This window comes from Ylistrum balloti, unplaced genomic scaffold (assembly GCF_031769215.1).
Source record: "Ylistrum balloti isolate Yb309-2 unplaced genomic scaffold, AGI_CSIRO_Ybal_v1 Utg371048, whole genome shotgun sequence".
NCBI classification, from domain to species: domain Eukaryota; kingdom Metazoa; phylum Mollusca; class Bivalvia; order Pectinida; family Pectinidae; genus Ylistrum; species Ylistrum balloti.
The window spans coordinates 1,393,097-1,416,162 of NW_026782580.1; the positions used below are offsets into that span (position 1 = coordinate 1,393,097).

At 36.3% G+C, this 23,066-nt stretch overlaps 1 protein-coding gene across 1 annotated transcript in view; it reads left to right on the forward strand.

Annotated features, from left to right (window-relative positions):
• Positions 1-5,067: 5,067 nt before the first annotated feature.
• The window catches only part of LOC132560323 (protein Wnt-7b-like), a 106,759-nt gene continuing 88,760 nt past the window's right edge, over positions 5,068-23,066 (forward strand). Inside the window, exon 1 of the mRNA XM_060224996.1 lies at positions 5,068-5,274. Coding sequence (XP_060080979.1) covers positions 5,153-5,274 — 122 coding nt within the window. The 5' untranslated portion in view covers positions 5,068-5,152. The remainder of the gene's footprint in view (positions 5,275-23,066) is intronic.

A 23,066-nucleotide genomic window follows, 5' to 3' on the forward strand; every position in this document is an offset into this window, starting at 1 on the left:
TTGGTAACCCTGGGAGAGAGCGACACATTCATCAGGTAACCCTGAAAGAGGGACACATTCAGTAGGTAACCCTGTGAGAGACTGACATATTCAGTAGGTAACCCTGGGAGAGACCGACACGTTCAGTAGGTAACCCTGGGAGAGAGCAACACGTTCAAAGTTGATCTTGCCATGCTCATCATCTGTTTTTCGAAATATATATTTATTTAATCGTCCATCCTTTTTTAATCTTAGTAATTATATTGATAAAGCGTGTATTTTTGTTGAAGTATATTGTCTCCTACAATGTAATTTTATTTTGTCACATGTTTTTGTATTTTCGTCGGATTATTCCACGATACAATTACCTCTGCCAATGTGCATGTTATCGTTAAAATCATCAATATTGCGAGATATATGTTCATAAAAGACAAAATGCATATTTTATTTGTTATTAAAAAGACAAAGTGCATATTTTATAAATTAATTTTCATAAAATATACGTATATCGAAATATTAACTAGTAAACAGATTGTTATACAATGTATAAGAATCACTGAAGTATATTACTTTATAGGTTTATCAAAGTTATCTCCCTTTGTACGGGATATCACAAATAACCATTGACTTCCTAGACTGATCAGTAAACCATTTACACCCGTCGTATGGTTTACAGACTCGTTACACTACCGGGAATTGTTATGGTCTTGTAGTGGGCTTGTCCAGATATCGGGCCCGTGGTCTAGGCCATTTATCGCTCTTGTCTAGTAATTGGACTCTTTGTTATATTAGGCCCGTTGTTATGGCCTTCCAGTTGACTAAACCTCGCAGTCGCCTGATTAAGTTATTGGGTCCATGGTTATGGCCCTTTTGTGACCTGATCTAGTTTCTGGGTCCTTGATTATGGCCTTTCGGTAGCCTTGTGTATATACTTAATATAGGACCAATAGATATGACCTATTAGTGGTCGGGTCGTAATTTCGAGTATGTTTTTATGGTCTGAAAATGGCCTGGTCTAGTTGTTGAGCTCGTGAATATGGCTTTTCAGTGGCCTTGCCTAATTATTGAACTCATGATTATGGCCTTTTAGTAGCTTGTCTAGTTATCTGACCTGTGTTTTGGCCTTTAAGTGATCTTGTGCATATATTGGTCCTTCCGTTATGACGTATCAGTGGTCTTGTCTAGTAAGTGGGCACGTGGACATGGCCTTTGAATGGCCTTTTCCAGTGTTTATGACCTTTCAGTGGCTTCGTCTATATAGTTAGTTATTGGGCCTGTGTTTATGACCTTTCAGTGGCTTGGTCTATATAGTTAGTTATTGGGCCTGTGTTAATGACCTTTCAGTGGCTTGGTCTATATAGTTAGTTATTGGGCCTGTGTTTATGACCTTTCAGTGGCTTGGTCTATATAGTTAGTTATTGGGCCTGTGTTTATGACCTTTCAGTGGCTTGGTCTATATAGTTAGTTATTGGGCCTGTGTTTATGACCTTTCAGTGGCTTGGTCTATATAGTTAGTTATTGGGCCTGTGTTAATGACCTTTCAGTAGCTTGGTCTATATAGTTAGTTATTGGGCCTGTGTTAATGACCTTTCAGTGGCTTGGTCTATATAGTTAGTTACTGGGCCTGTGTTTATGACCTTTCAGTGGCTTGGTCTATATAGTTAGTTATTGGACCTGTGTTTATGACCTTTTTAGTGACGTTTTCAATCATTGACCAACTTATAAACATAAATGATACATGGGATATTCACATTTTATTTCTCTGATCGAATGAGCTTGCGAGATAAATGTATTTACTATTTATTTATCCGCTATAGTTAAATAAACTTCTTTCTACATCTTGCCCTAGAGTAGACATTCACGTAGGTTGCAAGCAGTTAATCACTCTCAAAAACAGAATATGATACTCATAGCACGCAGCGGGATTACCGTGACCAAGTTTAAACCAAACATACGGTTTTGTTTAAGATCTAGCACGTGGTTGGTAAAAAGCGTGACATCTTATATACACACCAATATCTTCAAGTAGTGCGCGATTGCTAAACAACATACCATTTAAATACACATGCGGTTTTAGCACGTGGTTGGTAACAATCGCTTAATCCTACTCCACACCAAGAGCTACAAGCAGCAGCTTTTGATTGTTAAAACCATGTTATTTTAACATACACACCAAGGTAAAACACGTGATTGCTAAATTTCGTGACTTCCTACAAACACACCACGATCTAACACGGGTTAGATAATTATAACATACTACCAACACACCACGATCTAACACAGGTTAGATAAATATAACATACTACCAAAACACCACGATGTAACACGGGTTTGTTAAATATCGTAACATATTACCAAAACGCCACGATGTAACACGGGTTTGGTGAATATCGTAACATACTACCAACACACCACGATCTAACACGGGTTAGATAAATGTAACATACTACTAACACACCACGATCTAACACGGGTTTGATAAATATAACATACTACCAACACATCACGATCTAACACGGGATTGATAAATATCGTTACATTTTTTGTCTTTTCGTTTTTTCTGTTTTTTTTTGTTTTTTTTCGTTTTGGCTGATTTTCGTCTTTTCGTTGTATCGTTTTTTCGCCCTGCGAAAAGACGAATTGTATGGAATAAGCCACCGTAACATCCAGTTTATTGTATGGTTGATTGACTACGAGTGTAATCTAATGGTTTTTGTCGTCTCGTCATTGTTTTTACATCAGCTATTAGGACGTTTCCTTAGACGCTTAGGGCTCTGTAATGTAAATTAAAGTATCTTGTGGCTCTAACGTTTCGTCAGTTATCAAACAAAATAGATACAGGTTGCAATAACGTTACGCCAATTACACGTTAATATAAGGCAAATACTTACACGTGATTTTTTTTGCAAGACTCTAACACGAACATACAATGTATCATTTTCTCTCACTCTCTTTTATTTCGGAAAAAAGAGCACTACATGTACGTCCGGTATATCGGATCATCCCAAAAGTTGATACACGTGTATGCAATGCAAGGGAGAAAACTCAGTTCAGTTTCAGATTTGGAGCGTACTTTCTTGTCTTTCAAGAGCTTCGCTCAGGCTCTAGAGACATCCGAGAAGTACACCTTTAAAATTAAGTTTAAAATGACAAGTTATTTACTTACTATCCAAATGAAGGTTGTTCAGTATTTCAGTGTTTATTTCTATGATGGCAATGAAATATGAACACAAGCATAAATGCTCTTGATCGCAGTTTGAAATAACCCGCCAAACGTATGACGTCAGGCATCTCCAGCAAAACTATCTGTGCCCTAATAGATTAGAAAGACAAAGGAACAAAATGTAAAAGATTTTAAATTGATTTTTTTAAAATTTACAATATGTAACTGAATTTAAAAATCGAAAACAAACGGTTTGAAATGTGTTAAAACATAATTCTGGTATAGATGACGTCATAACAATTGGAATGTCGTTTTTAAACGTTATTGTGAATATATTTAACTCACAAATGAATTGGCAAACCTATTTTTTATGAATGAGAAATTGGAAAACTTTCAGAAGTATGATTGATCTTTTAACTTCTGTTAAACTGAAGATCCACAAGGATTTCCTCCAATTTAAACGAACGAGTTCAAGAGATTAGGTTTGTTTATCAATTTTAACAAATGCTATGGTACAAACGACCTTCTTCATGTCTGCTTTGCGTCGTTTAAATTCACGCGTCCTTAACTGAAATCAATAAGTTTATTACTTTAAATATAGCTCCTACTGTTTATATTTAAACGTGTTGTGTAACACTTGTACTAGATATAACTTGTAAACAATTAATTACTCATGGCTGTTATGCTTTACGTGACGTTTTTAATGACTCGTTTTTGGCATTTGTTTCCAAACATGAGAGAGAGAGATATAATAACAGTTGTCATAACGCTGTACTTAACAAAGTCAGTATACATTTTCAATAACAATATGTTTCTCCTCCGTCTTTACCTACAATAATGTACAATTCATGTCACAGCTCCTTCACTGAATCATCGAGACATGATTTGCGTTTTTGAACAATTAAATTAATCAATTTTCGGTTTGTTCCTCTGTACTGATGCATCTTTGGTACGGCGTTGTTCTGCGCTCATCTTGATTTGGTGGTACATGTAACTACAACGTAATCCCATGCATGTACAGGCACTTGAGATTAGATGTGGGCGGACGTATTTGTATTGTGGCTCGAGACAGACTCTGGTGTAGATTTCTAAAACACAAAAGGGAGCTATTGCATTTAATTGCAAAGTATATCAATGTAAGACATCCATATACGTCTAGCAATAGTCGTGCTCTGTGATACAGAATGGAGATGTCTATTTGTTGACAAGTTAAAGAATGACAGCGGACAAGAAAGGGAAGCATTTGTCACACTGGATCAGCAAATCAATGAAACGCTGTTATATAGTCAGCATATTTTCTGAAATAGGCGAGGGGAGTTAACAGCCAGTTTAAAGCGGACTACATCTCACACGTTTTTCTCTCTTCACGTAGTCACGGGAGCGCTTGAAAGGAATTTGATTCCATTCAATGTTTTAAAGTTCGTTTGTGATCCCGACGCACCTGAATTAGAATGGGAATTTCACCACATTGCACACTTAAAGTTTCGTGACCTGAAAAAGTTACAAGTTATATAGAATTGTAAATCGTTTACAACCCCGATGATAATTAGCAGTAAGTGAGGGTTGTACAGTGATGGTATAGTTTTACCTGGTGTGTCTGGCTCCGCAAACGTTAGAGGGTTAATACTATATATCAAGACTGAAGCGGTATCATTCAGCTCTAAATCTGATACGAAGAATTAAATTATATTGGAAACTATGTGGTATCAACTGCGCCCTCTATTGATAATGTGACAGGAGAGACAACTGCGAGAATTTTATTTAAGGATGTGAACGATAAATTGTCTAGAACTTGCTACTTTAGCAGTATGGTACCACACATCTCGAGGGCTACTGTTTCAATGCTAAATGATGAAGTGGAAACAAATTTGTCCATTAAATTAACTTTACGTGATTCATAGATGGCTTAGCGTAAATTCTTAAAATAAATCCAAGGACGGATTTTCTGTTTGAAATTCTCATTAAAGCGACACGAGTTTCTAAGACCGTCCAGGTGTGTGGATAGTCCATATGTCCCGGTGGCCGGCCTCTGGGAGAAGTATATGGAATATGTGGGTGAGAGGTGGATGCTGGACAGGGTCGATTTTGTGGATATTTCTAGTGTTATATTTACCGAGCATACATCAATCGGGGTAAGTGTTTTTTTATTTCTCTTTCGCAATTTATTTCTGACTGACTGTGTATATATCTCTTGTCTCTAATCAAATTTGTCTTTCCATATTCCGATCTCTCTACATTGTCTCTGAATTTCTGCCAGCCAATATTCCGATCTCTCTACATTGTCTCTGAATCTCTGCCAGCCAATATTCCTATCTCCCTATACTGTCTCTGATTCAGTCTATTAATGTGTCTAAATCTATCTATTGTTTCTTTTTCTGTTTGTGAATTTTTTGTCTCTTTAGATCGTCTCTGATCCTGGCTGTCTGTCTCATATTCTGTCTGTCAATGTTTCTGTCTCCCGTTATTGTCTCTTATTCTGTCTGTCAATGCCCCTGTCTCCCGTTATTGTCTCTGATTCTGTCTGTCAATGTTCCTGTCTCACGTTATTGTCTCTTATTCTGTCTGACAATGTTTCTGTCTCCCGTAATTGTCTCTAATTCTGTCTGTCAATGTTTCTGTCTCCCGTTATTGTCTCTGGTTCTGTCTGTCAATGTTTCTGTCTCCCGTTATTGTCTCTAATTCTGTCTGCCAATGTTCTGTCTCCCGCCATTGTCTCTGATTCTGTCTGTCTATGTTTCTCCCGTTATTGTCTCTGATTCTGTCTGTCAATGTCCTGTCTCTCGTTATTGTCTCTAATTCGGTCTGTCAATGTTTCTGTCTCCCGTTATTGTCTCTAATTCTGTCTGCCAATGTTCTGTCTCCCGTTATTGTCTCTAATTTTGTCTGTCAACGTTCCTGTCTCTCGTTATTGTCTCTGATTCTGTCTGTCAATGTCCTGTCTCTCGTTATTGTCTCTCTAATTCGGTCTGTCTATGTTTCTGTTTCCCGTTATTGTCTCTGATTCTGTCTGTCAATGTTTCTGTCTCCCGTTATTGTCTCTAATTCTATCTATCAATGTTCTGTCTCCCGTTATTGTCTCTAATTTTGTCTGTCAACGTTCCTGTCTCCCGTTATTGTCTCTTATTCTGTCTGTCAATGTTTCTGTCTCCCGTTATTGTCTCTAATTCTGTCTGTCAGTATCCATGTCTCTCGTTATTGTCTCTGAATCTGAATGTCAATTTTCTTCTCCCGTTTTTATCTCTAATTCTGTTCGTCAATGTCCCTGTCTCCGTTATTGTCTCTAGTTCTATGTGTCAAATTTCCTCTACCGTTATGTCTCCAATTCTGTCTGTTAAGGTTCCTGTCTCCCGTTATTTTCTCTGTATCTGCACGTCACTTTTCCTCTCCGATTTTTATTTCTGATTCTGTCTGTCAATGTCCCTGTCTCCCGTTATGGTCTCTTATTCTGTCTGTCAATTTTCCACTTATGTTATGTCTATAATTCTGTCTCCGCGTATGTCATTGTTTTCTCTCCCGTTAATGTCTCTAATTCTGTCTATCAAATTTCCAGTATATTTCTTTCGTCTCTGATTCTATCGATCTTTCCATTTCCACTAATCTTTAAATATGGCAGTCACAGATATGAAGAGATGTCAAAAGCCACAATCAATTAAACCTGAAATATTTAACGGATATCTAAATAAATATTACATCATGTGTTACGGTTTTGATACTACAATAGTATCTTTCACTTAAAGATCAATCGTTACTTTCGATTTTTTAACATCGTCGAATCGTGATTTCAACAAACAGTTTATAAAACTGAATACATGAGATGTCTGTTGTTTCTGTATTATGTCGATAGTTGTTAATGTGCTGCGCAATCTTCTTTTGTTTTTACGTAGCTCAAATTTCGTGGTTTTAAAAAAATGTGAATATTTCTTGCCCACGAAATCTACCAGTACGGTGACCCGTGTCATTTTTTCTGTGTTTATCATTTCGTTAACATATAATTAGTGGATGAAAAGAAACATCTTAGTTCACGAAAACAAAACTGCGATGTTTTTACAATACCTCTTTAAGAATCTGAACATACTGCTGATGTCTTGGTTGTCGGAGGTCTACAAAATGTTAACAGATTCTGAGGTTTTCTCGTCTTAAAACTTTCTCGTTATTTGTCTGACATACCTAACTTTACAATGATATAAAGCTCTGATCTATTTTCCGTTTCACCGTCCCTTTCATAACATGTATGTCGACTTGTTGAGAACTTGGTTTATGTTCCAATGGTTTAGATATTCTATTATTCCTGCTGAATACCGTTAAAGAATGACAGCGGACAAAAAAGGGAAGCATTTTTTTTTACTATTCCTGTACAAAACCTCCTAGTTAAATTGTATGGTTACAATACGTAAAATAGTGCTGATCCGACATGCTTTGACAAAAAGTAGGAAAACATCAAACTGAGAGACGTTAATATCTCAAAGGACAGGAAAATGAAGTTTGGGATGAACGTGTTGATGTCTAGTAGGTAGGAAAATGAAGTTTGGGATGAACGTGTTGATGTCTGGTAGGTAGGGAAATGAAGTTTGGTACGAACGTGTTGATGTCTAGTAGGTAGTAAAATGAAGTTTGGGATAAGACATGTTGATGTCTTGTATGAAAATGAAGTTTGGGATGAGATATAATGTGTGTTAGGGAAATGAAGTTTGGGATGAAAGTGTTGATGTCTAGTAGGTAGGGAAATGAAGTTTGGGATGAGACATGATGTGTGTTAGGAAAATGACGTTTGGGATGAACGTGTTGATGTCTGGTAGGTAGGGAAATAAAGCTTGGGATAAGACATGTTGATGTCTTGTGTGAAAATAAAGTTTGGGGTGAGATATTGATATGAAGAAAGATATCAAACTGAAGGATATATACTTATGATTGTTAAATATGATATTTGACCTTTCGAACGAACTTAGATGCCAGGACACGACAGTTCAGTAATAAGAAATGGAGCTGGGGCTTGGACACATTCATGTTTTGTGTGGAAATGAAGTTTGGGATCGGACATTTTGATATCTGGTGTGAAAATGAAGTATAGGACAGTACAAAGTGATGTCTGGTATAAAAATGAAGTTTGGAATAGGACAAAGTGATGTCTGGTGTGAAAATGAAGTTTGGAATAGGACAAAATGATGTCTGGTGTGAAAATGAAGTTGGGGATGGGACATATTGATGTCTAGTGGAAAAATGAAGTTTGGGACAGTACAAAGTGATGTCTGGTAGAAAAATGAAGTAAGGAATAGGACACGTTAATGGCTGGTAGGAAAATGAAGTTGAGGATGGGACACCGACACATCTGGTGGGAAAATGAAGTTTGGGAACGGGATAAAGTGATGTCTGGTGGGAATTTGAATTTTGGGATGGGACATATTGATGTCAGATGGGAAAGTGAAGTTGGGAATACGACACATTGATGGCTAATAGGAAAATGATGTCGGGGACGGGACACAGTGACATGTTGTTCTTCAATCTTCAAGTTAATTCAGACATATAGAGATAGAAATGTCGGGATGATTTTTGTGTTACATGATAGCATATTGTGTTTATATTACGATTACAGTAGCAGTATTGTCTGAAAAATAAATTCTTATAAATATCGTTGACGGTGTCGTTATCCCTTCGGTGGATGTCGTGAAAGTGCTGCGCTGATCATTCAGCTTAGTGCCGCACAATTCAAAGCGAGACTTCGAGGTCCCGACAGGATGTGAATAAAAAATATCTCTCTTTATTATTATTTCTGGTTTTTCATTAATATATATATACCTCTTTATACATGTATATTTCTCTTGCACGTGCAGACAATTATTCGAGGGATATTTTTGTCGGTTACACTTCTGTAGTAAACATCTCAAGATATTTTCAAGTACCCACACTTATGATTTGTAATGTAGGAAACCAATTGAAGATGATACCTTCTATATAGTCAGCTTTACTAAATAAGTTCTAAGTCTGCACGCATAGCTCGATTCCGAACATTTTTCGCTGATTCATCACCATCTTTTCTTTATTGTGATTAACAGCATGCGTTCGTATCTCATTTATGAAATGTAATTCACTCGAATATATATGCTTCGGTCTTAAATCACATCGAATCTCAGCGCAGGCGAACGCAAGCGTGTCCTTAACGCTGATTGCATGCCCGAGTTCCTGTTATAGAACAAAATCTAGCTTCGATCTAATTTTACGTCAGCCAACAAATTACACTTTTCTTTTTACTGCATATAATGATTCTGTATCAGATTTGTTTTGATTCAATGGGGAAAACCTAACGATGGCAAGAAAATATGCCGCGCTGATTCATAACGGTTGGAAGTGTGTAGTGGTTGGCTTGCGGTTGGTAAATGGTTTGGTGATGATGGCTGGGGTAGGCTTAGGTAGGGGGTCAGACGGGAAATGAGAAGACTGTGGATTGATGAACTAATACTGTATGGTTATGAATGGACTTCATTGATGACGATGCTTTACTGTTAAAGACATGCCGCAGTAATACGTTTGATTGCAGCCATATAGACGAATGTGACGGTGTGTTGTAATGGTAGGGCCAAATAAGTGCCATATAGTGTCATCTCACTGAAATGTCATAGCTTGTAAACATTGTTATGGAACTCCATCTAGTCGCCACAGAACATCCTGAAAATCTTGCAAAATGAAAATGATGTGAACGACGTTAATCAAACGCTATGATGATTTCATTATTTTGTGATAGGAACAGTCATTACTTAAAAAAATAAAAGAACAGAGGTCAAAAACTGAATGGAAGTTTTCATTGGACTGAAGTTTTGCTCAGACATCTTCACATACATGAACATGTCCCACAAGTTCCTTTGGTATCGGTGAATGTTTCTACTATCTGGAAGTAGCGTGAGATGGCGAATATGTATTGGTAGTATAGTTAATGGATGCTCGGGTATCTGTGAATATTTCTCAAGTGTCTCCAGTGTGGTAGTAGATTTAAACGATACTCGGGTATCTGTCAATGTTTCTCCAGAGTGGTAGTAGGGTTAAATGATACTCGGGTATTTTATCAATGTTTCTCCAGAGTGGTAGTAGGGTTAAAAGATACTCTGGTATTTTATCAATAGTAGTGGTAGTAGGGTTAAATGATACTCAGGTATTTGTGAATGTTTCTCCAGAGTGGTAGTAGAGTTAAATGATACTCGGGTATCTGTCAATGTTTCTCCTGAGTGGTAGTAGAGTTAAATGATACTCGGGTATCTGTCAATGTCTCTCCTGAGTGGTAGTAGGGTTAAACGATACTCGGGTATTTTATCAATGTTTCTCCAGAGTGGTAGTAGGGTTAAACGATACTCTGGTATTTTATCAATGTTTCTCCAGAGTGGTAGTAGGGTTAAACGATCCTAGGGTATTTGTGAATGTTTCTCCTGAGTGGTAGTAGGGTTAAATGATACTCGGGTATCTGTCAATGTTTCCCGATCTGGTAGTAGTGCACACGTGGGAGTTCCCGCAGACGAGTAGGAATTCACCAGCACCTTGTTTGATTAGGATCACCTCCATGACACAGTAAACACATCTATCTTAAATTCTACGGTTTAAACATGAGGCTATATCTTCAAAATACACAGGTGTTCTTCATTAATAAATAGCTGTCTCTTGTCAGAAGCATATGTATTCAGTATTCCATCCACTTCGTTTTGCCGTGTTTAATCGTGTATGCATGCTAAGATCATTGTATCTAGTCTACAATGTTAAACGACAATGGATTTCGCTGCGGCGTTATTTACACAACTTGGTAAGCAAACTCTATAAGAAAATTACAAGCAAGATATCGGTATCGCACAAATAGAAAACATCTTCAAACGAACTCTTACAGAAGGTACGCACAAAACGGTGCCTCGCGTTTAAAAGGACGTGTCTTTAAGTGTAATAAATGGGCGTAAATTCAGGTAAATGTTTCTTTTCTTGTGTTGTAGATTTATTTATTTTGTAGAGAAGTTTGAGATAGACAGTTGTATAGTGAGGTCTCTGATGCCTTCAAGAGCTTCTTCGTACAATGTTGGGCTGTCTGTTACCTTAGCTCCGTGTGTAAACGTTAACATGACCTTTGGTAACATTTCTATGTAATCACTGCCGTCATCCTAGGGACCAAACCCCTCATAGGGAGGGGTCACTCAGTACTTTCTTTATATGAGAAATATATATAGATTATTTTTCTTGTGTAAATTCATAGATGACAACTTGCAATGACCCTACCAGCGACTCATCCGAAGGTCAACACTTCGGCAGCTTCATTGATATATGCTAGATGTTAAAACACGTGCATACTTCATTCCTGAGGCGAGTATTCAATATCCCAACTCGATGTGCCTGGCTACGCCTTTTCTGTGATTTTAGTGGTAAGTCGAGCGCTGACATGCACGATTTATGTGTCTTAATCAACCCGGGAAGTTTCAGTCTAATAAAATACCCGGATATTGACGCATCATCCCCGGATTTGGTCGATATCGCGTGATACATCATGGTGGTTCAGTCCTACTTTGTTTGTTTTGATTGCAATGTATTACATAGGTCATTGCCTCTCCGAAGACGTTTTGTAAGAGCAATAAAGCTGGAGAGAAATTGTGATACAACTAATGATAATAACTGTGTTTACTGTGCTAGAAACGGTGTCTTGTGTACGCAATTTCGTTCTATCGTGGAAAACCAACGTCATACCAAATCACGGTTAATATCGCCACCTCGCAGCGAGAGACAGAAAACAAACGGAATGTAACATGAAAAAAGTCGCTAATATTCGCGGTCGAATCACAACAATTTTTGTTCCGTCAACCTGTGGTCAATATAACAATAATCTTGGTTCTGGTGAAAAAACCCAAACTTTCTTTTTTTAGTTATAAAGAACTGATTGGTGAAAACAATCACAATCCAAGTTTTATTGAACTCCATGGTTAAGAAATAACAATCCTGGCTTTCATGTAAACTTTATTTTATTTCATTTTTTCTCTTTACAAGGTACATAGTAGCATCAAATAACAATTGAAATTGGGTTTGAAAACAAAAAACAAGTTTGACAACTTCTATTAATCCGTCTCAAGTTAGAAGAGACGCATTTGGAATTGAGGAAGTAGTATGTTATCTTGTAGATAAAGAACAAAAAACAAAAAACAAAAACAAAAAAACAAAAACAAAAAAAAGGGAGGGAGGGGGTTCTCAGTTATACCACAAGTACAGAATTTGATATAAAATCACAGTGAAGACCGACCGAGACATGTATGTATTGCAAATATGAGACATTCAGTCATTCCTGGCTTTGTTGAACTCCTTGGTTAAACATAACAATTCTGGTTTTATTGAACTTTTTGGTTAAGAAATAACAATATTGGCTTTATTGAACTTCTTGGTAAAACATAATAATCTAAGTTCTATTGAACCGCCTGGCAAAAATAACAAACCCGGTTTTATGGAACTTCTTGGTTAAAATTAAACTGTCCAGGTTTTATTGAGTTTCTTTGTTAGAAGATAACATGCTTGGTTCCATTGAACCGCTTGCGGAAAAATAACAATTTTGTTTCTATCGAACCGTTTGGTGAAAAATGATAATTTTAGAATACATTTCATTATATTTTTTTCATTTTCATATATATGACACACTGTCTTTTACAGTATTAACTTTGCATAGTAATCAATAAAACATGTTTTGATAACCGCTTGTTTAAAATAACAATCTTGCTTCTATTGAACTTCATGGTTAAAAAATAACAAATTTTATTTAATTGAACCGCTTGGTGAAAATAACAATCCTGGTGGGAGCATGATGTTGGTTTAAGGTTTAAGGTTAAACAGATCTCGACTTTGAATGCGAGTTCCGTATAAGACCAATTCCTTTATAGAATCTTTGTTAGTATTACTGTCTTTGAGGTGAACGACTGAGGGTTCGATTCCTGTCCCGAATTAAGGCAAAATCGTGCAAATTAGATTTGTCGATTCTCGAACGTATACGTTTTTCTTACACGGAACTGGGTCCTGTTTCCCAGTTCCGTTTAAGGTGGCTAATCTTAATTTCTGTATGAAAGGCTGTGGGTTCGATTCCTCTCCCGAATGGAGATAAGATCAGATGCACTCGACTTTTCGTATACGGAACCAGGATCTAGTTCCAAGTCCAGTTTTTATTAAACCAAACTAGGATCTGGTTATCAGTTCCGTTTTTATTAAACCAAACTAGGATCTGGTTTCCAGTTCCGTTTTTATTAAACCAAACAAGGATCTGGTTTCCAGTTCCGTTTTTATTAAACCAAACTAGGATCTGGTTTCCAGTTCCGTTTTTATTAAACCAAACAAGGATCTGGTTTCCAGTTCCGTTTTTATTAAACCAAATAAGGATCTGGTTACCAGTTCCGTTTTTATTAAACCAAACAAGGATCTGGTTTCCAGTTCCGTTTTTATTAAACCAAACTAGGATCTGGTTTCCAGTTCCGTTTTTATTAAACCAAACAAGGATCTGGTTTCCAGTTCCGTTTTTATTAAACCAAACAAGGATCTGGTTTCCAGTTCCGTTTTCAAAAGACGGAACTGGGAACTAGGAATCAATTTCAGGCTCCCTGTTGATGTGTTTATCATGGACAAGGTATCCGGTGTCTAGTGGTTTGCTCAAGTCTGACCGGCAATAAGGAGAAACGTTAAGATATTTGTATTCATTTCCATCCCAAGAAATGTTCACCAAAGTCAAATATACCTGCCGAAAATCATCCTTTAAATTTACCTTCAATACTTCGAGGTCAATCATATGAACTGTTTCTGAGTTGCAGATAACCAGTTCCACCATTGTTTAGTTAATGTTTTTAACTTTAAAATCCAACTTGACAATTTGAGTTTCTTCTTATAGAGTATCATTATAATCTCCCTTATAACTGACAAAGGTATCCTCCCTATTTTAAGATAGATCATGGCATTAAATATTATGGATTTTTTCAGGGTCCGAAGCTTTATGGTAACCCAAAGGTTTACTTACGTGGGTATCAAAGATTGCCAGCATATTTTCAATATCAAAACAATTATTTTTACAAACATTCAAAAAAACAAATAGAGACTTTCTCCCTTTTCTAAAGTAAAACTGTTTGAACAGTATTTGGCATCTACATAAGACGATTCCAGTGCGGATTTTAAATTCTGGAAATTTCTCAAAGAAGGAATGTGCAAACTTTTGAAAAAACAGATGCTGGGAAAATGTCTTTCTGGAGATGAGGGACTACTTCCCCACAACACTTAATTTTGATATGAATTTTGTGTTTTTTCCCTAAAATAACACTTTGTTCCTTTTGGTTTTTTTGATGCTATTTTAAATACATTTATAAAATGATATTTTGTTTTCAATCAGTAGCTGCATTATATTTATTTTGAAAAAAAAGAAGTATTTATAGCATGTTGATTTCAATTAATCAATGATTTTATCGAAACCACGATCAATATCGACCTCGATCTCGGTTAACACTGGTCTTGATTGATTCGATAAAACTACGAATCAACCTCAACAATAGTGTATAGTGTTTTGTGAAGAGAACATCTAACGCCACGGAGATATACACTGGGGCTAAAAGATGGTAATACGATTCAAATAAGACTTTTCGCATACACATGGAAACCACTGTTCCACCTGTTTTTTGTTTATTACTTTTGTTTTGTTTTTTGTTTTGTTTTGTTATCATTCGAGGTCACAGGTAATTATTTCGGGAATACAGTCCACCACAAAGTCTTCTACAACACCGGATTCCCTCGAATTTTTCCTACAATGAATCTTAATAGGGACAAGCTTTCCACCAAAGTGTTTCCTAATTTCCATTCCGCTAATGTGAAGTTTCTTGGTCTAGATAGTTGCTATCCTGCTTCCACAGTTGATTCGATATTTAAAGGATTGTTCCAAATGTTAGATTTCCGCGAAAAATGTCTACATGTGACAAATACATAGAATTTCGATAGATGCAAGTTGATGAAGACAATGGGAAAGGTTGACGGTCAAATCTCCTTATTCAAACTTTTGTTGCGATATAGAACTTGAGGGACTGTGTTTACTTTTGATGTTTTTCTAGATGTACGTTTAGGAACATAACAAATTTTTGAATTTCTCTAACAGGAACAAATGTGTTTACAATGATAACTTAGTAGGGGAAATCAAAGCATTATCAAAACAAGATAAAAAGTAAATCGAATTGGTAACCATGGCAACTACAAATTAACAACAATATCTCACTGGCGTTTAGTCTCGGATGTGACCAGGTTCATGAATTTTACATTTAATAGTCGACCTACCACTATGATCCTGTGGAGAATATCTGACTGTTCATCATTATAGCTTTGAAACAACTTTTGGGGATGTCGTCATGGTGAAATGTTTTTTCTTGGTTTGGCGACTTGATGTCGTAGATAGTAAGTTCAAGGCCCGTATAAGGCACGAGAAAAAATCATTGTAATTAATGTATAGCAGGGTTTCTTCCTCCCGGCGAAAGCACTTCTACTCCGTGTCGAAATCGGTCCCGCTTAAATTTCCTTCATTGGAGATAGAACCAAGGAGAGTAAGAATGATTTAGTACAAAAATCATGTTTTTTTCTCTCTCTCTCTTTTTTGCATCACTTTCATCTTTTGAAATAGGATTTGATCCGTTCTAAATATACTGAAGTGCAGATGTATGTATACATTGAAACTGCGGAAAACGTATTTATAACAGACAATAATTAAGATGTAATGGCCTCGCTGGAAAATTCAACGCACCAGCTAAATTCAATAAAAAAAATGAAATAACATTCAAATAATTCTCATCATTTACTCACTTTTTGTAGAATCCATTTCCCCTGTATATTTACTCACTTTTTGTAGAATCCATTTCCCCTGTATATTTACTCACTTTTCACCTGTGTATGTCAAATGGAAAATGTTTGGAGGTATTTTTTTTCTAATTGGAACCTTTACCATTTCCCATCATAGAACACATGTAGTAGGTCAGTTTCCATTTTCAATGTTTTCCAAGTGATTTAATTTAGAACGTTATAGGAAACGATATAAAATGGAAATTTTAAGTTTGAATGTCATCATGTTTATTTCAAATGAAAAAAAAAGAAAGAAAAAAGAAAAATGGCGTTACTTCGAATTATTTTACACTTTGTGATTAAACCACATTTATTGAAAAAAAGATAATTATTTCATTTTACACGGAATATCTTCACAATATTCAATAATTTAAAATGTTAACATATTTTGCATTGCAAGCCGATACGACGGACTGGAGACGTCCACGGTATGTTATTTTCCAAACAAAGGCGTTAAGTTAGTGAGCACAATCATCTGCTTCAAATTGTAGTGTATTGGTGTAATTGTGAGAATGATAAGATGATGACATATTGCTGTATACTAACTGAATATATCATGAAATAGAGAAACATGAATTTTCTGTTTAGCACTCTCTTCCAAACCTCTAAACAATAATTACAATTTTCCACTATGGGGACACACACATACCCCATTCCAAACTGGAGGAACGCATTCGATTTTTTTGTAATGAAAGTTTTCATTTTAAAGAAGGTGAACAGCGGTTCAAGTATACAGATGTGCATTATGTTGGAGCTTGTTTCGTTACAAATACGCCAAAATCAAAGAAGAAATATAAGGAGAACGAAATTATAAAACAGATTGATTTCCTAATTAACAATATCAAGTTTAAGTTTAAACATATTTTATTGACAATGACATTGACAATAGGATTAGTCAGTAAGTTTTACCAACTTATAAATGACTTCTCGTACAACATACACATAAACATTTACATAAATATGGTCACGTGGTGACATGAAACTATTATAATAGTCTTTTTATGTAAAATGTATAAGTGGAAAAAAAATAAAGAAACAGACAGAGAGATAAGAACAGGGTGTGGCATAGGGAAAGAGAGATAGAAAGAGGGATGTAGAATGGGAGAGAGAGAAAGAGAAAAAAAAGGGGGGGAGGGGGGGGGGGGGGGGGGTGAGAGAGGAGGGGAGAATTTAAGTGAATCTTCCTGACCTTCCTAGGAATGTTTGGACCGATTTGGCCATTTTAAGGTTATCATCCACAGAGATATTAGAGTCACCATTGCAAAGAATATTAACATTAACAATACCGTCATACTATATTAATTCTTGGTATAGTGCTCTACGTTGATCAGCATATAAAGGACAATTTAAAAAAAGATGATAAGAATCTTCACACGGGTGCCCACATTGACACTCTGGTGAATTTACAAGATTAGTCCGAAAAAGATCATAATTGAGTGGACTTGCACGGTTTCGGAGACGACAGTGGATGATATTTAATTTTCTGGAGCCATAACTAATAAATTGCTTGTGGTGAGCACTATTCACATACATAGATTTTTTAAGATTTAGCTTAAAAGAATTTAAAGTGGGTGAATTTCTAATATCATTGTTCAGGTTGTTCCAAAGATTAGTTGCAGAAGGAAAAAAAGAATTATGAGATATTTGTAAACGGAATTGTTGATCTTTCATTAAATGGGCTCGTCTTAAATTATAGGGGACTAAGTTACCAACAATATCAGGTAATAAATCAATAAGGAAATCAGGTGCCAAGTTGTTAACTATCGAGTAAAAGAGGGAGAGCTTCCTAGCTTATCTTCTTTTTGAAAGAGGTAACCATCCTGTTTCTCTATATAGAAAATCTATTTTTGTGTAAATAGGTAAACCTGTGACTAACCTGGCAGCTTCTAATTGGATTTTTTCTAATGACAGGGAATTTGTTTCACTACAGTTGCCCCATACCTCACATGCATATTCAAGAAGTGGTCGGATATAAGTGTATATTCAATATGAGTTTTAATTTACGTAGGGTTGCAATATATTTTGAGATTTTACTAACAATATAATCTACATGTAGGTTCCATTTAACAATATTAATATATCAATCTTTGAATAAAATGTGCCACTCTCTCAGCTGATTTTTTTTTTTTTTTTTCATATCTTTTTTGTTGTTTCTTTTCGACGAGCTTACAAAACAGGCCAAATACCTTGCCAAATCCTTCGTTTATATATATATATATATATACACACACACACACGCATGCACGCACGCACCCTGACCCCCCCTCCCCCCTCCCTACGACCCCCCCCCCCCCCCACCCACCCACATATATAAATTATGTTCGTGATAATGTATTGCCTCCAAATAACGAGAAATCTATTAACCTTTTCCATACATATACCTGCGTGAATTGGAAATCAGGGTCTCGACAGACTCCTCTATATCAGTTAAATACCCCGATCTTTTCCAACAACGAAATCAACGGGGACAAATTCCACCTGGCTGTATTTTAAGCGTGATGAGTTCAATTTCCCTGTTGTGAATTTTTCCATTTGTATATGTAGATGGCAACATTCCTGATGTTTACATGTTTCGATATTCGATATTCAAGTCACGACACAAACTTTCACGGAATGCAGGTTGATGACAATTAGATGTAAATGAAAGTTTTACTGTCGTAATAAAGATCTCATTGGAAAGTATTCTTTCATTTTTTTTCTTGGGCGAAATTTTCCTGATGGTTTCGTTGTTGTTGACTTTGTTCACTACCGAAGTGGATTAATCAGGATTTACATAGCAGTTGTCGTCGATGAAGCAGAAGACGCTTACCCTTCCGTAACAACTAGTATTTTCTCCTGGTCCTTTTTCAGGTGCTCCGTGTTAAGCTTTTGTTCATATTTTGCTATAGATTCGCCGAAGTTGAGTTTGAATTATGAGTCTGTTGGCATGTCGGTATTATCTTTGTTGTTTAAGACTGTACCACTAATTGTTTACTCTCTGTATTGTGTTGTCCACTAAAGCCGAAAATTCGGTGTATGAGGATTTGTTTTACAGAATCCATATTTAAAGGCGAATTCCGAATGCACCTCATAGGGTGATTGAATGGGCTTAATCAAATGTCTTATAGGATCATTCGAATGCACCTCACTACAACTAAGTCGTGTTCATTCCAAAGTATTTAAATCCGAAACGGCATTAACATGAAGGTATTGTGACAATGCGATGGAAATACAGATGTTTGGAATAAACGACCAGAAGACGGAGAGATAAGACGTACATGTAAATTCTCGTAAAAACCTAACTATGTAATCACCATCATTGACGGTTACTGTACCATTTCAGATTGGTTTTCCAACTGAATATCAAAGGGGGACACCACTAAGCTCTGATAGTGACCCGGGGTATCACATCTAGAACAGCTCACACGCCTTGCGCCGCGGGAACTGACAGTGTGTCGAGAAATGGGCGGATTCGGCCCAGGTGGCCGTCACAGTTTTATATCACCTGTCGACCCCAACAAGTAAATTAGAGACGGAGTGGTCGGGAAAGTACCCAGCACCCGATCGAGTATCACAGGGCTGGCAGAACTGTAATTAGCGATTTTGTATTTCATGTTTTAAAACATCAGGTAAATAAACGTAGCTTAAGAAACAGGTATACATCGACACTGCTGAGATAGTGGTGTAGGTAGGAAAGCAAATACCACAGATACCCAGGCTGGTTCGTAAGACCTCTTAATTCCCGGTTGTCAAGGGATGATATTGAGTTTGTCATGACTGTAACATGAGCGTTTATTTATGGCGGGAATTTGTCAGTTAGACCTCCCGTCAATTAGTTACAAAATAAGATGTAGTATCTCTTACTATTGCAATGAGGGACCATAGAAAGCTTGCGACTCTAGTGTCAGTAGTAGTAACAGTTACACGTGCTCGTTCGACCCACGAATGAATACATCGACATCACAAGGGCATTTCTAACCAAAGTCTGCTATCGCACATTTCGTCATCTATGTGATCATTTAAAACTTTATGGGGAAGTTATCATGACATGAAGAAAAAAATAAAATAAAATAAAAACGTTGGTTGAATGATGGAAGCTCTCGTTGATAGAATAACTCCTATCATTATCGCAAATGTCGCTTCTGACGAGACCCTTCAACATGATGGCACATCACACCAGTTCTATGGTCTTACTTCCTGCATTGCGTCTTGTTTTATTTTTATAAACTGGGCTGAACCTCTAGAGGAAGTCAATATCCATTTCAAAGGTGTATTTATCATTATATAAAAGAGGAGTTTAATTGATAGTCTATGATATTTTGTAAAGGGTAAATTTAGTATTATCGGATATCCGGTGTGACAGCAGCGCGACCAGTCCTCTCAAACATAGACTACCAGGCTGGGTATTGTACGAGCTTTTAAACTTTTAAATCTTAATGGGTCCATTTTCCTTTGGCTGAAGAAGTCGACAACAATATTAAAAAAAAAAAACAGCATTTGTTATAGGTGTCCTTTATCATTTAATATTTAAAGATACATGCACTTCGGATTATTAAACCCTTTGTGACGAGGATATGGAACACCACATTGTTATATAGTTACGACTTTTTAATGGTGAAGAAATAGAAATGATATTGCGTTTCCGATAAATCGACTTCATGGAAATAACGACAGTTGTTTGATCCAGTGTATTTGTACTTGATGTTGTTTTCTCTTTAGTTTACATTACGTGAATTATCTATTCAGTATTCACTATGGCAGTTAGAGTGTAGAGTCTGAGATCCGTCGTCATTTTATTTTATATATAAGTGTTTTGATTGAACATTTTGTACCTTAATGGTATAAGAGATAAATTGAATGCAATTAAAACGATCACATCAAGAATATAACCGGAAGAGCAATGAGTCGACTAATGCAATGTTTGATACGAACAGTCAGATTTGGTTAGAGCTATGCCTGCCTCCTTTAATACCTATGATTCGCTATAGTTTTAAATTCTAGGCGAAACAACCACACTGAGTAGTAGACATAAGACCACATATAGAGAATATCTTAACGGCAGCTCTACCCGAAAACAGTGCCTCCTACCTGTGCACCAGTAATGCACCAGCGTCAGTGTTAATGGGGACGCTGTTCCGGAAATATTTGAAGAATTTAAATGCCCACCTTTGGTATATAGCAAACAGAAGGGGGACCTCTAGAGTAGCGTGGGTATGTGTCTCTCGGATTATGTACATTTCAACACGTGCTTGGTAAAAGGATAGGTAATCTATTTCTCACCTTAATCAGGTAATCAATTTCTAACTGCTCCTGGTCTCTCTGATTGACGTGAGGAATTTGTTTTTCAATACTAAACATTTATATAACTGTTTGAAACCGACACTTCAATAAATTGTTTCAGATAAATAGATTGATACTCCAATGAACAGTTTTTGATAAACAGACACTTGAAATACAGTGACATGGCTATGTCGAGTACGACTGGATACACGTTATAATGTCCTCCTATCAACACAAGCTGTGTTATAAAGGTGACAATATCGGCCCTAATTTCATCAGGTATGGGGCACTGAAGTGAAAACACGTGTCAGGTTTTAGATACTGGGTAGCGTTGTGATTCAAGATTTCAGCATGAGTAGTAGAGATGTGCTTAAAGATACCATTATAAGGGGTAGAGATGCGTTAAAAGATACCATTATAAGGGGTAGAGATGTTTTTAAAGATACCATTAAAAGGGGTAGAGATGTGTTTAAAGATACCGTTATAAGGGGTAGATATGTGCTTAAAGATACCATTATAAGGGGTAGAGATGCGTTAAAAGATATCATTATAAGGGATAGAGATGTTTTTAAAGATACCATTATAAGGGGTAGAGATGTGATAGAGATGTTTTTAAAGATTAAAGATAGAGATGTAAAGATACCATTTTAAAGATCATTAAAGGGGGGGTGTTTAAAGATACCATTAAAAGGGGTAGAGATGTGTTTAAAGATACCATTTAGAATGTGTTTAAGATATCATTATAAGGGTAGAGATGTGTTTAAAGATACCGTTATAAGGGGTAGAGATGTGTTTAAAGATACCATTATTAGGGGTAGAGATGTGTTTACAGATATCATTATAAGGGATAGAGATGTTTTTAAAGATACCATTAAAAGGGGTAGAGATGTGTTTAAAGATACCATTCTAAGGGTAGAGGTGTGTTTACAGATAACGTTATAAGGGTAGAGATGTGCTTAAAGATACTATTATAAGGGGTAGAGATGTGTTTAAAGATATCATTATAAGGGATAGAGATGTTTTTAAAGATACCATTAAAAGGGGTAGAGATGTGTTTAAAGATACCGTTATAAGGGGTAGAGATGTGTTTAAAGATACCATTCTAAGGGTAGAGGTGTGTTTACAGGTAGAGATGTGCTTAAAGATACTATTATAAGGGGTAGAGATGTGTTTAAAGATATCATTAAAAGGGGTAGAGATGTGCTTAAAGATACCATTATAAGGGGTAGAGATGTGTTTAAAGATACCGTTATAAGGGGTAGAGATGTGTTTAAAGATACCATTCTAAGGGTAGAGGTGTGTTTACAGATAACGTTATAAGGGTAGAGATGTGCTTAAAGATACTATTATAAGGGGTAGAGATGTGTTTAAAGATATCATTAAAAGGGGTAGAGATGTGCTTAAAGATACCATTATAAGGGGTAGAGATGTGTTTAAAGATATCATTAAAAGGGGTAGAGATGTATTTAAAGATACCATTATTAGGGGTAGAGATGTGTTTAAAGATATCATTAAAAGGGGTAGAGATGTGTTTAAAGATACCATTAAAAGGGGTAGAGATGTATTTAAAGATACCATTATAAATGGTAGAGATGTGTTTAAAGATACCATTATTAGGGGTAGAGATGTGTTTAAAGATATCATTATAAGCAGTAGAGATTTGTTTAAAGATGTAAATATGTGTTTAAAGATACCATTCTAAGGGTAGAGGTGTGTTTACAGATACCGTTATAAGGGTAGAGATGTGCTTAAAGATACCATTATTAGGGGTAGAGATGTATTTAAAGATACCATTATTAGGGGTAGAGATGTGTTTAAA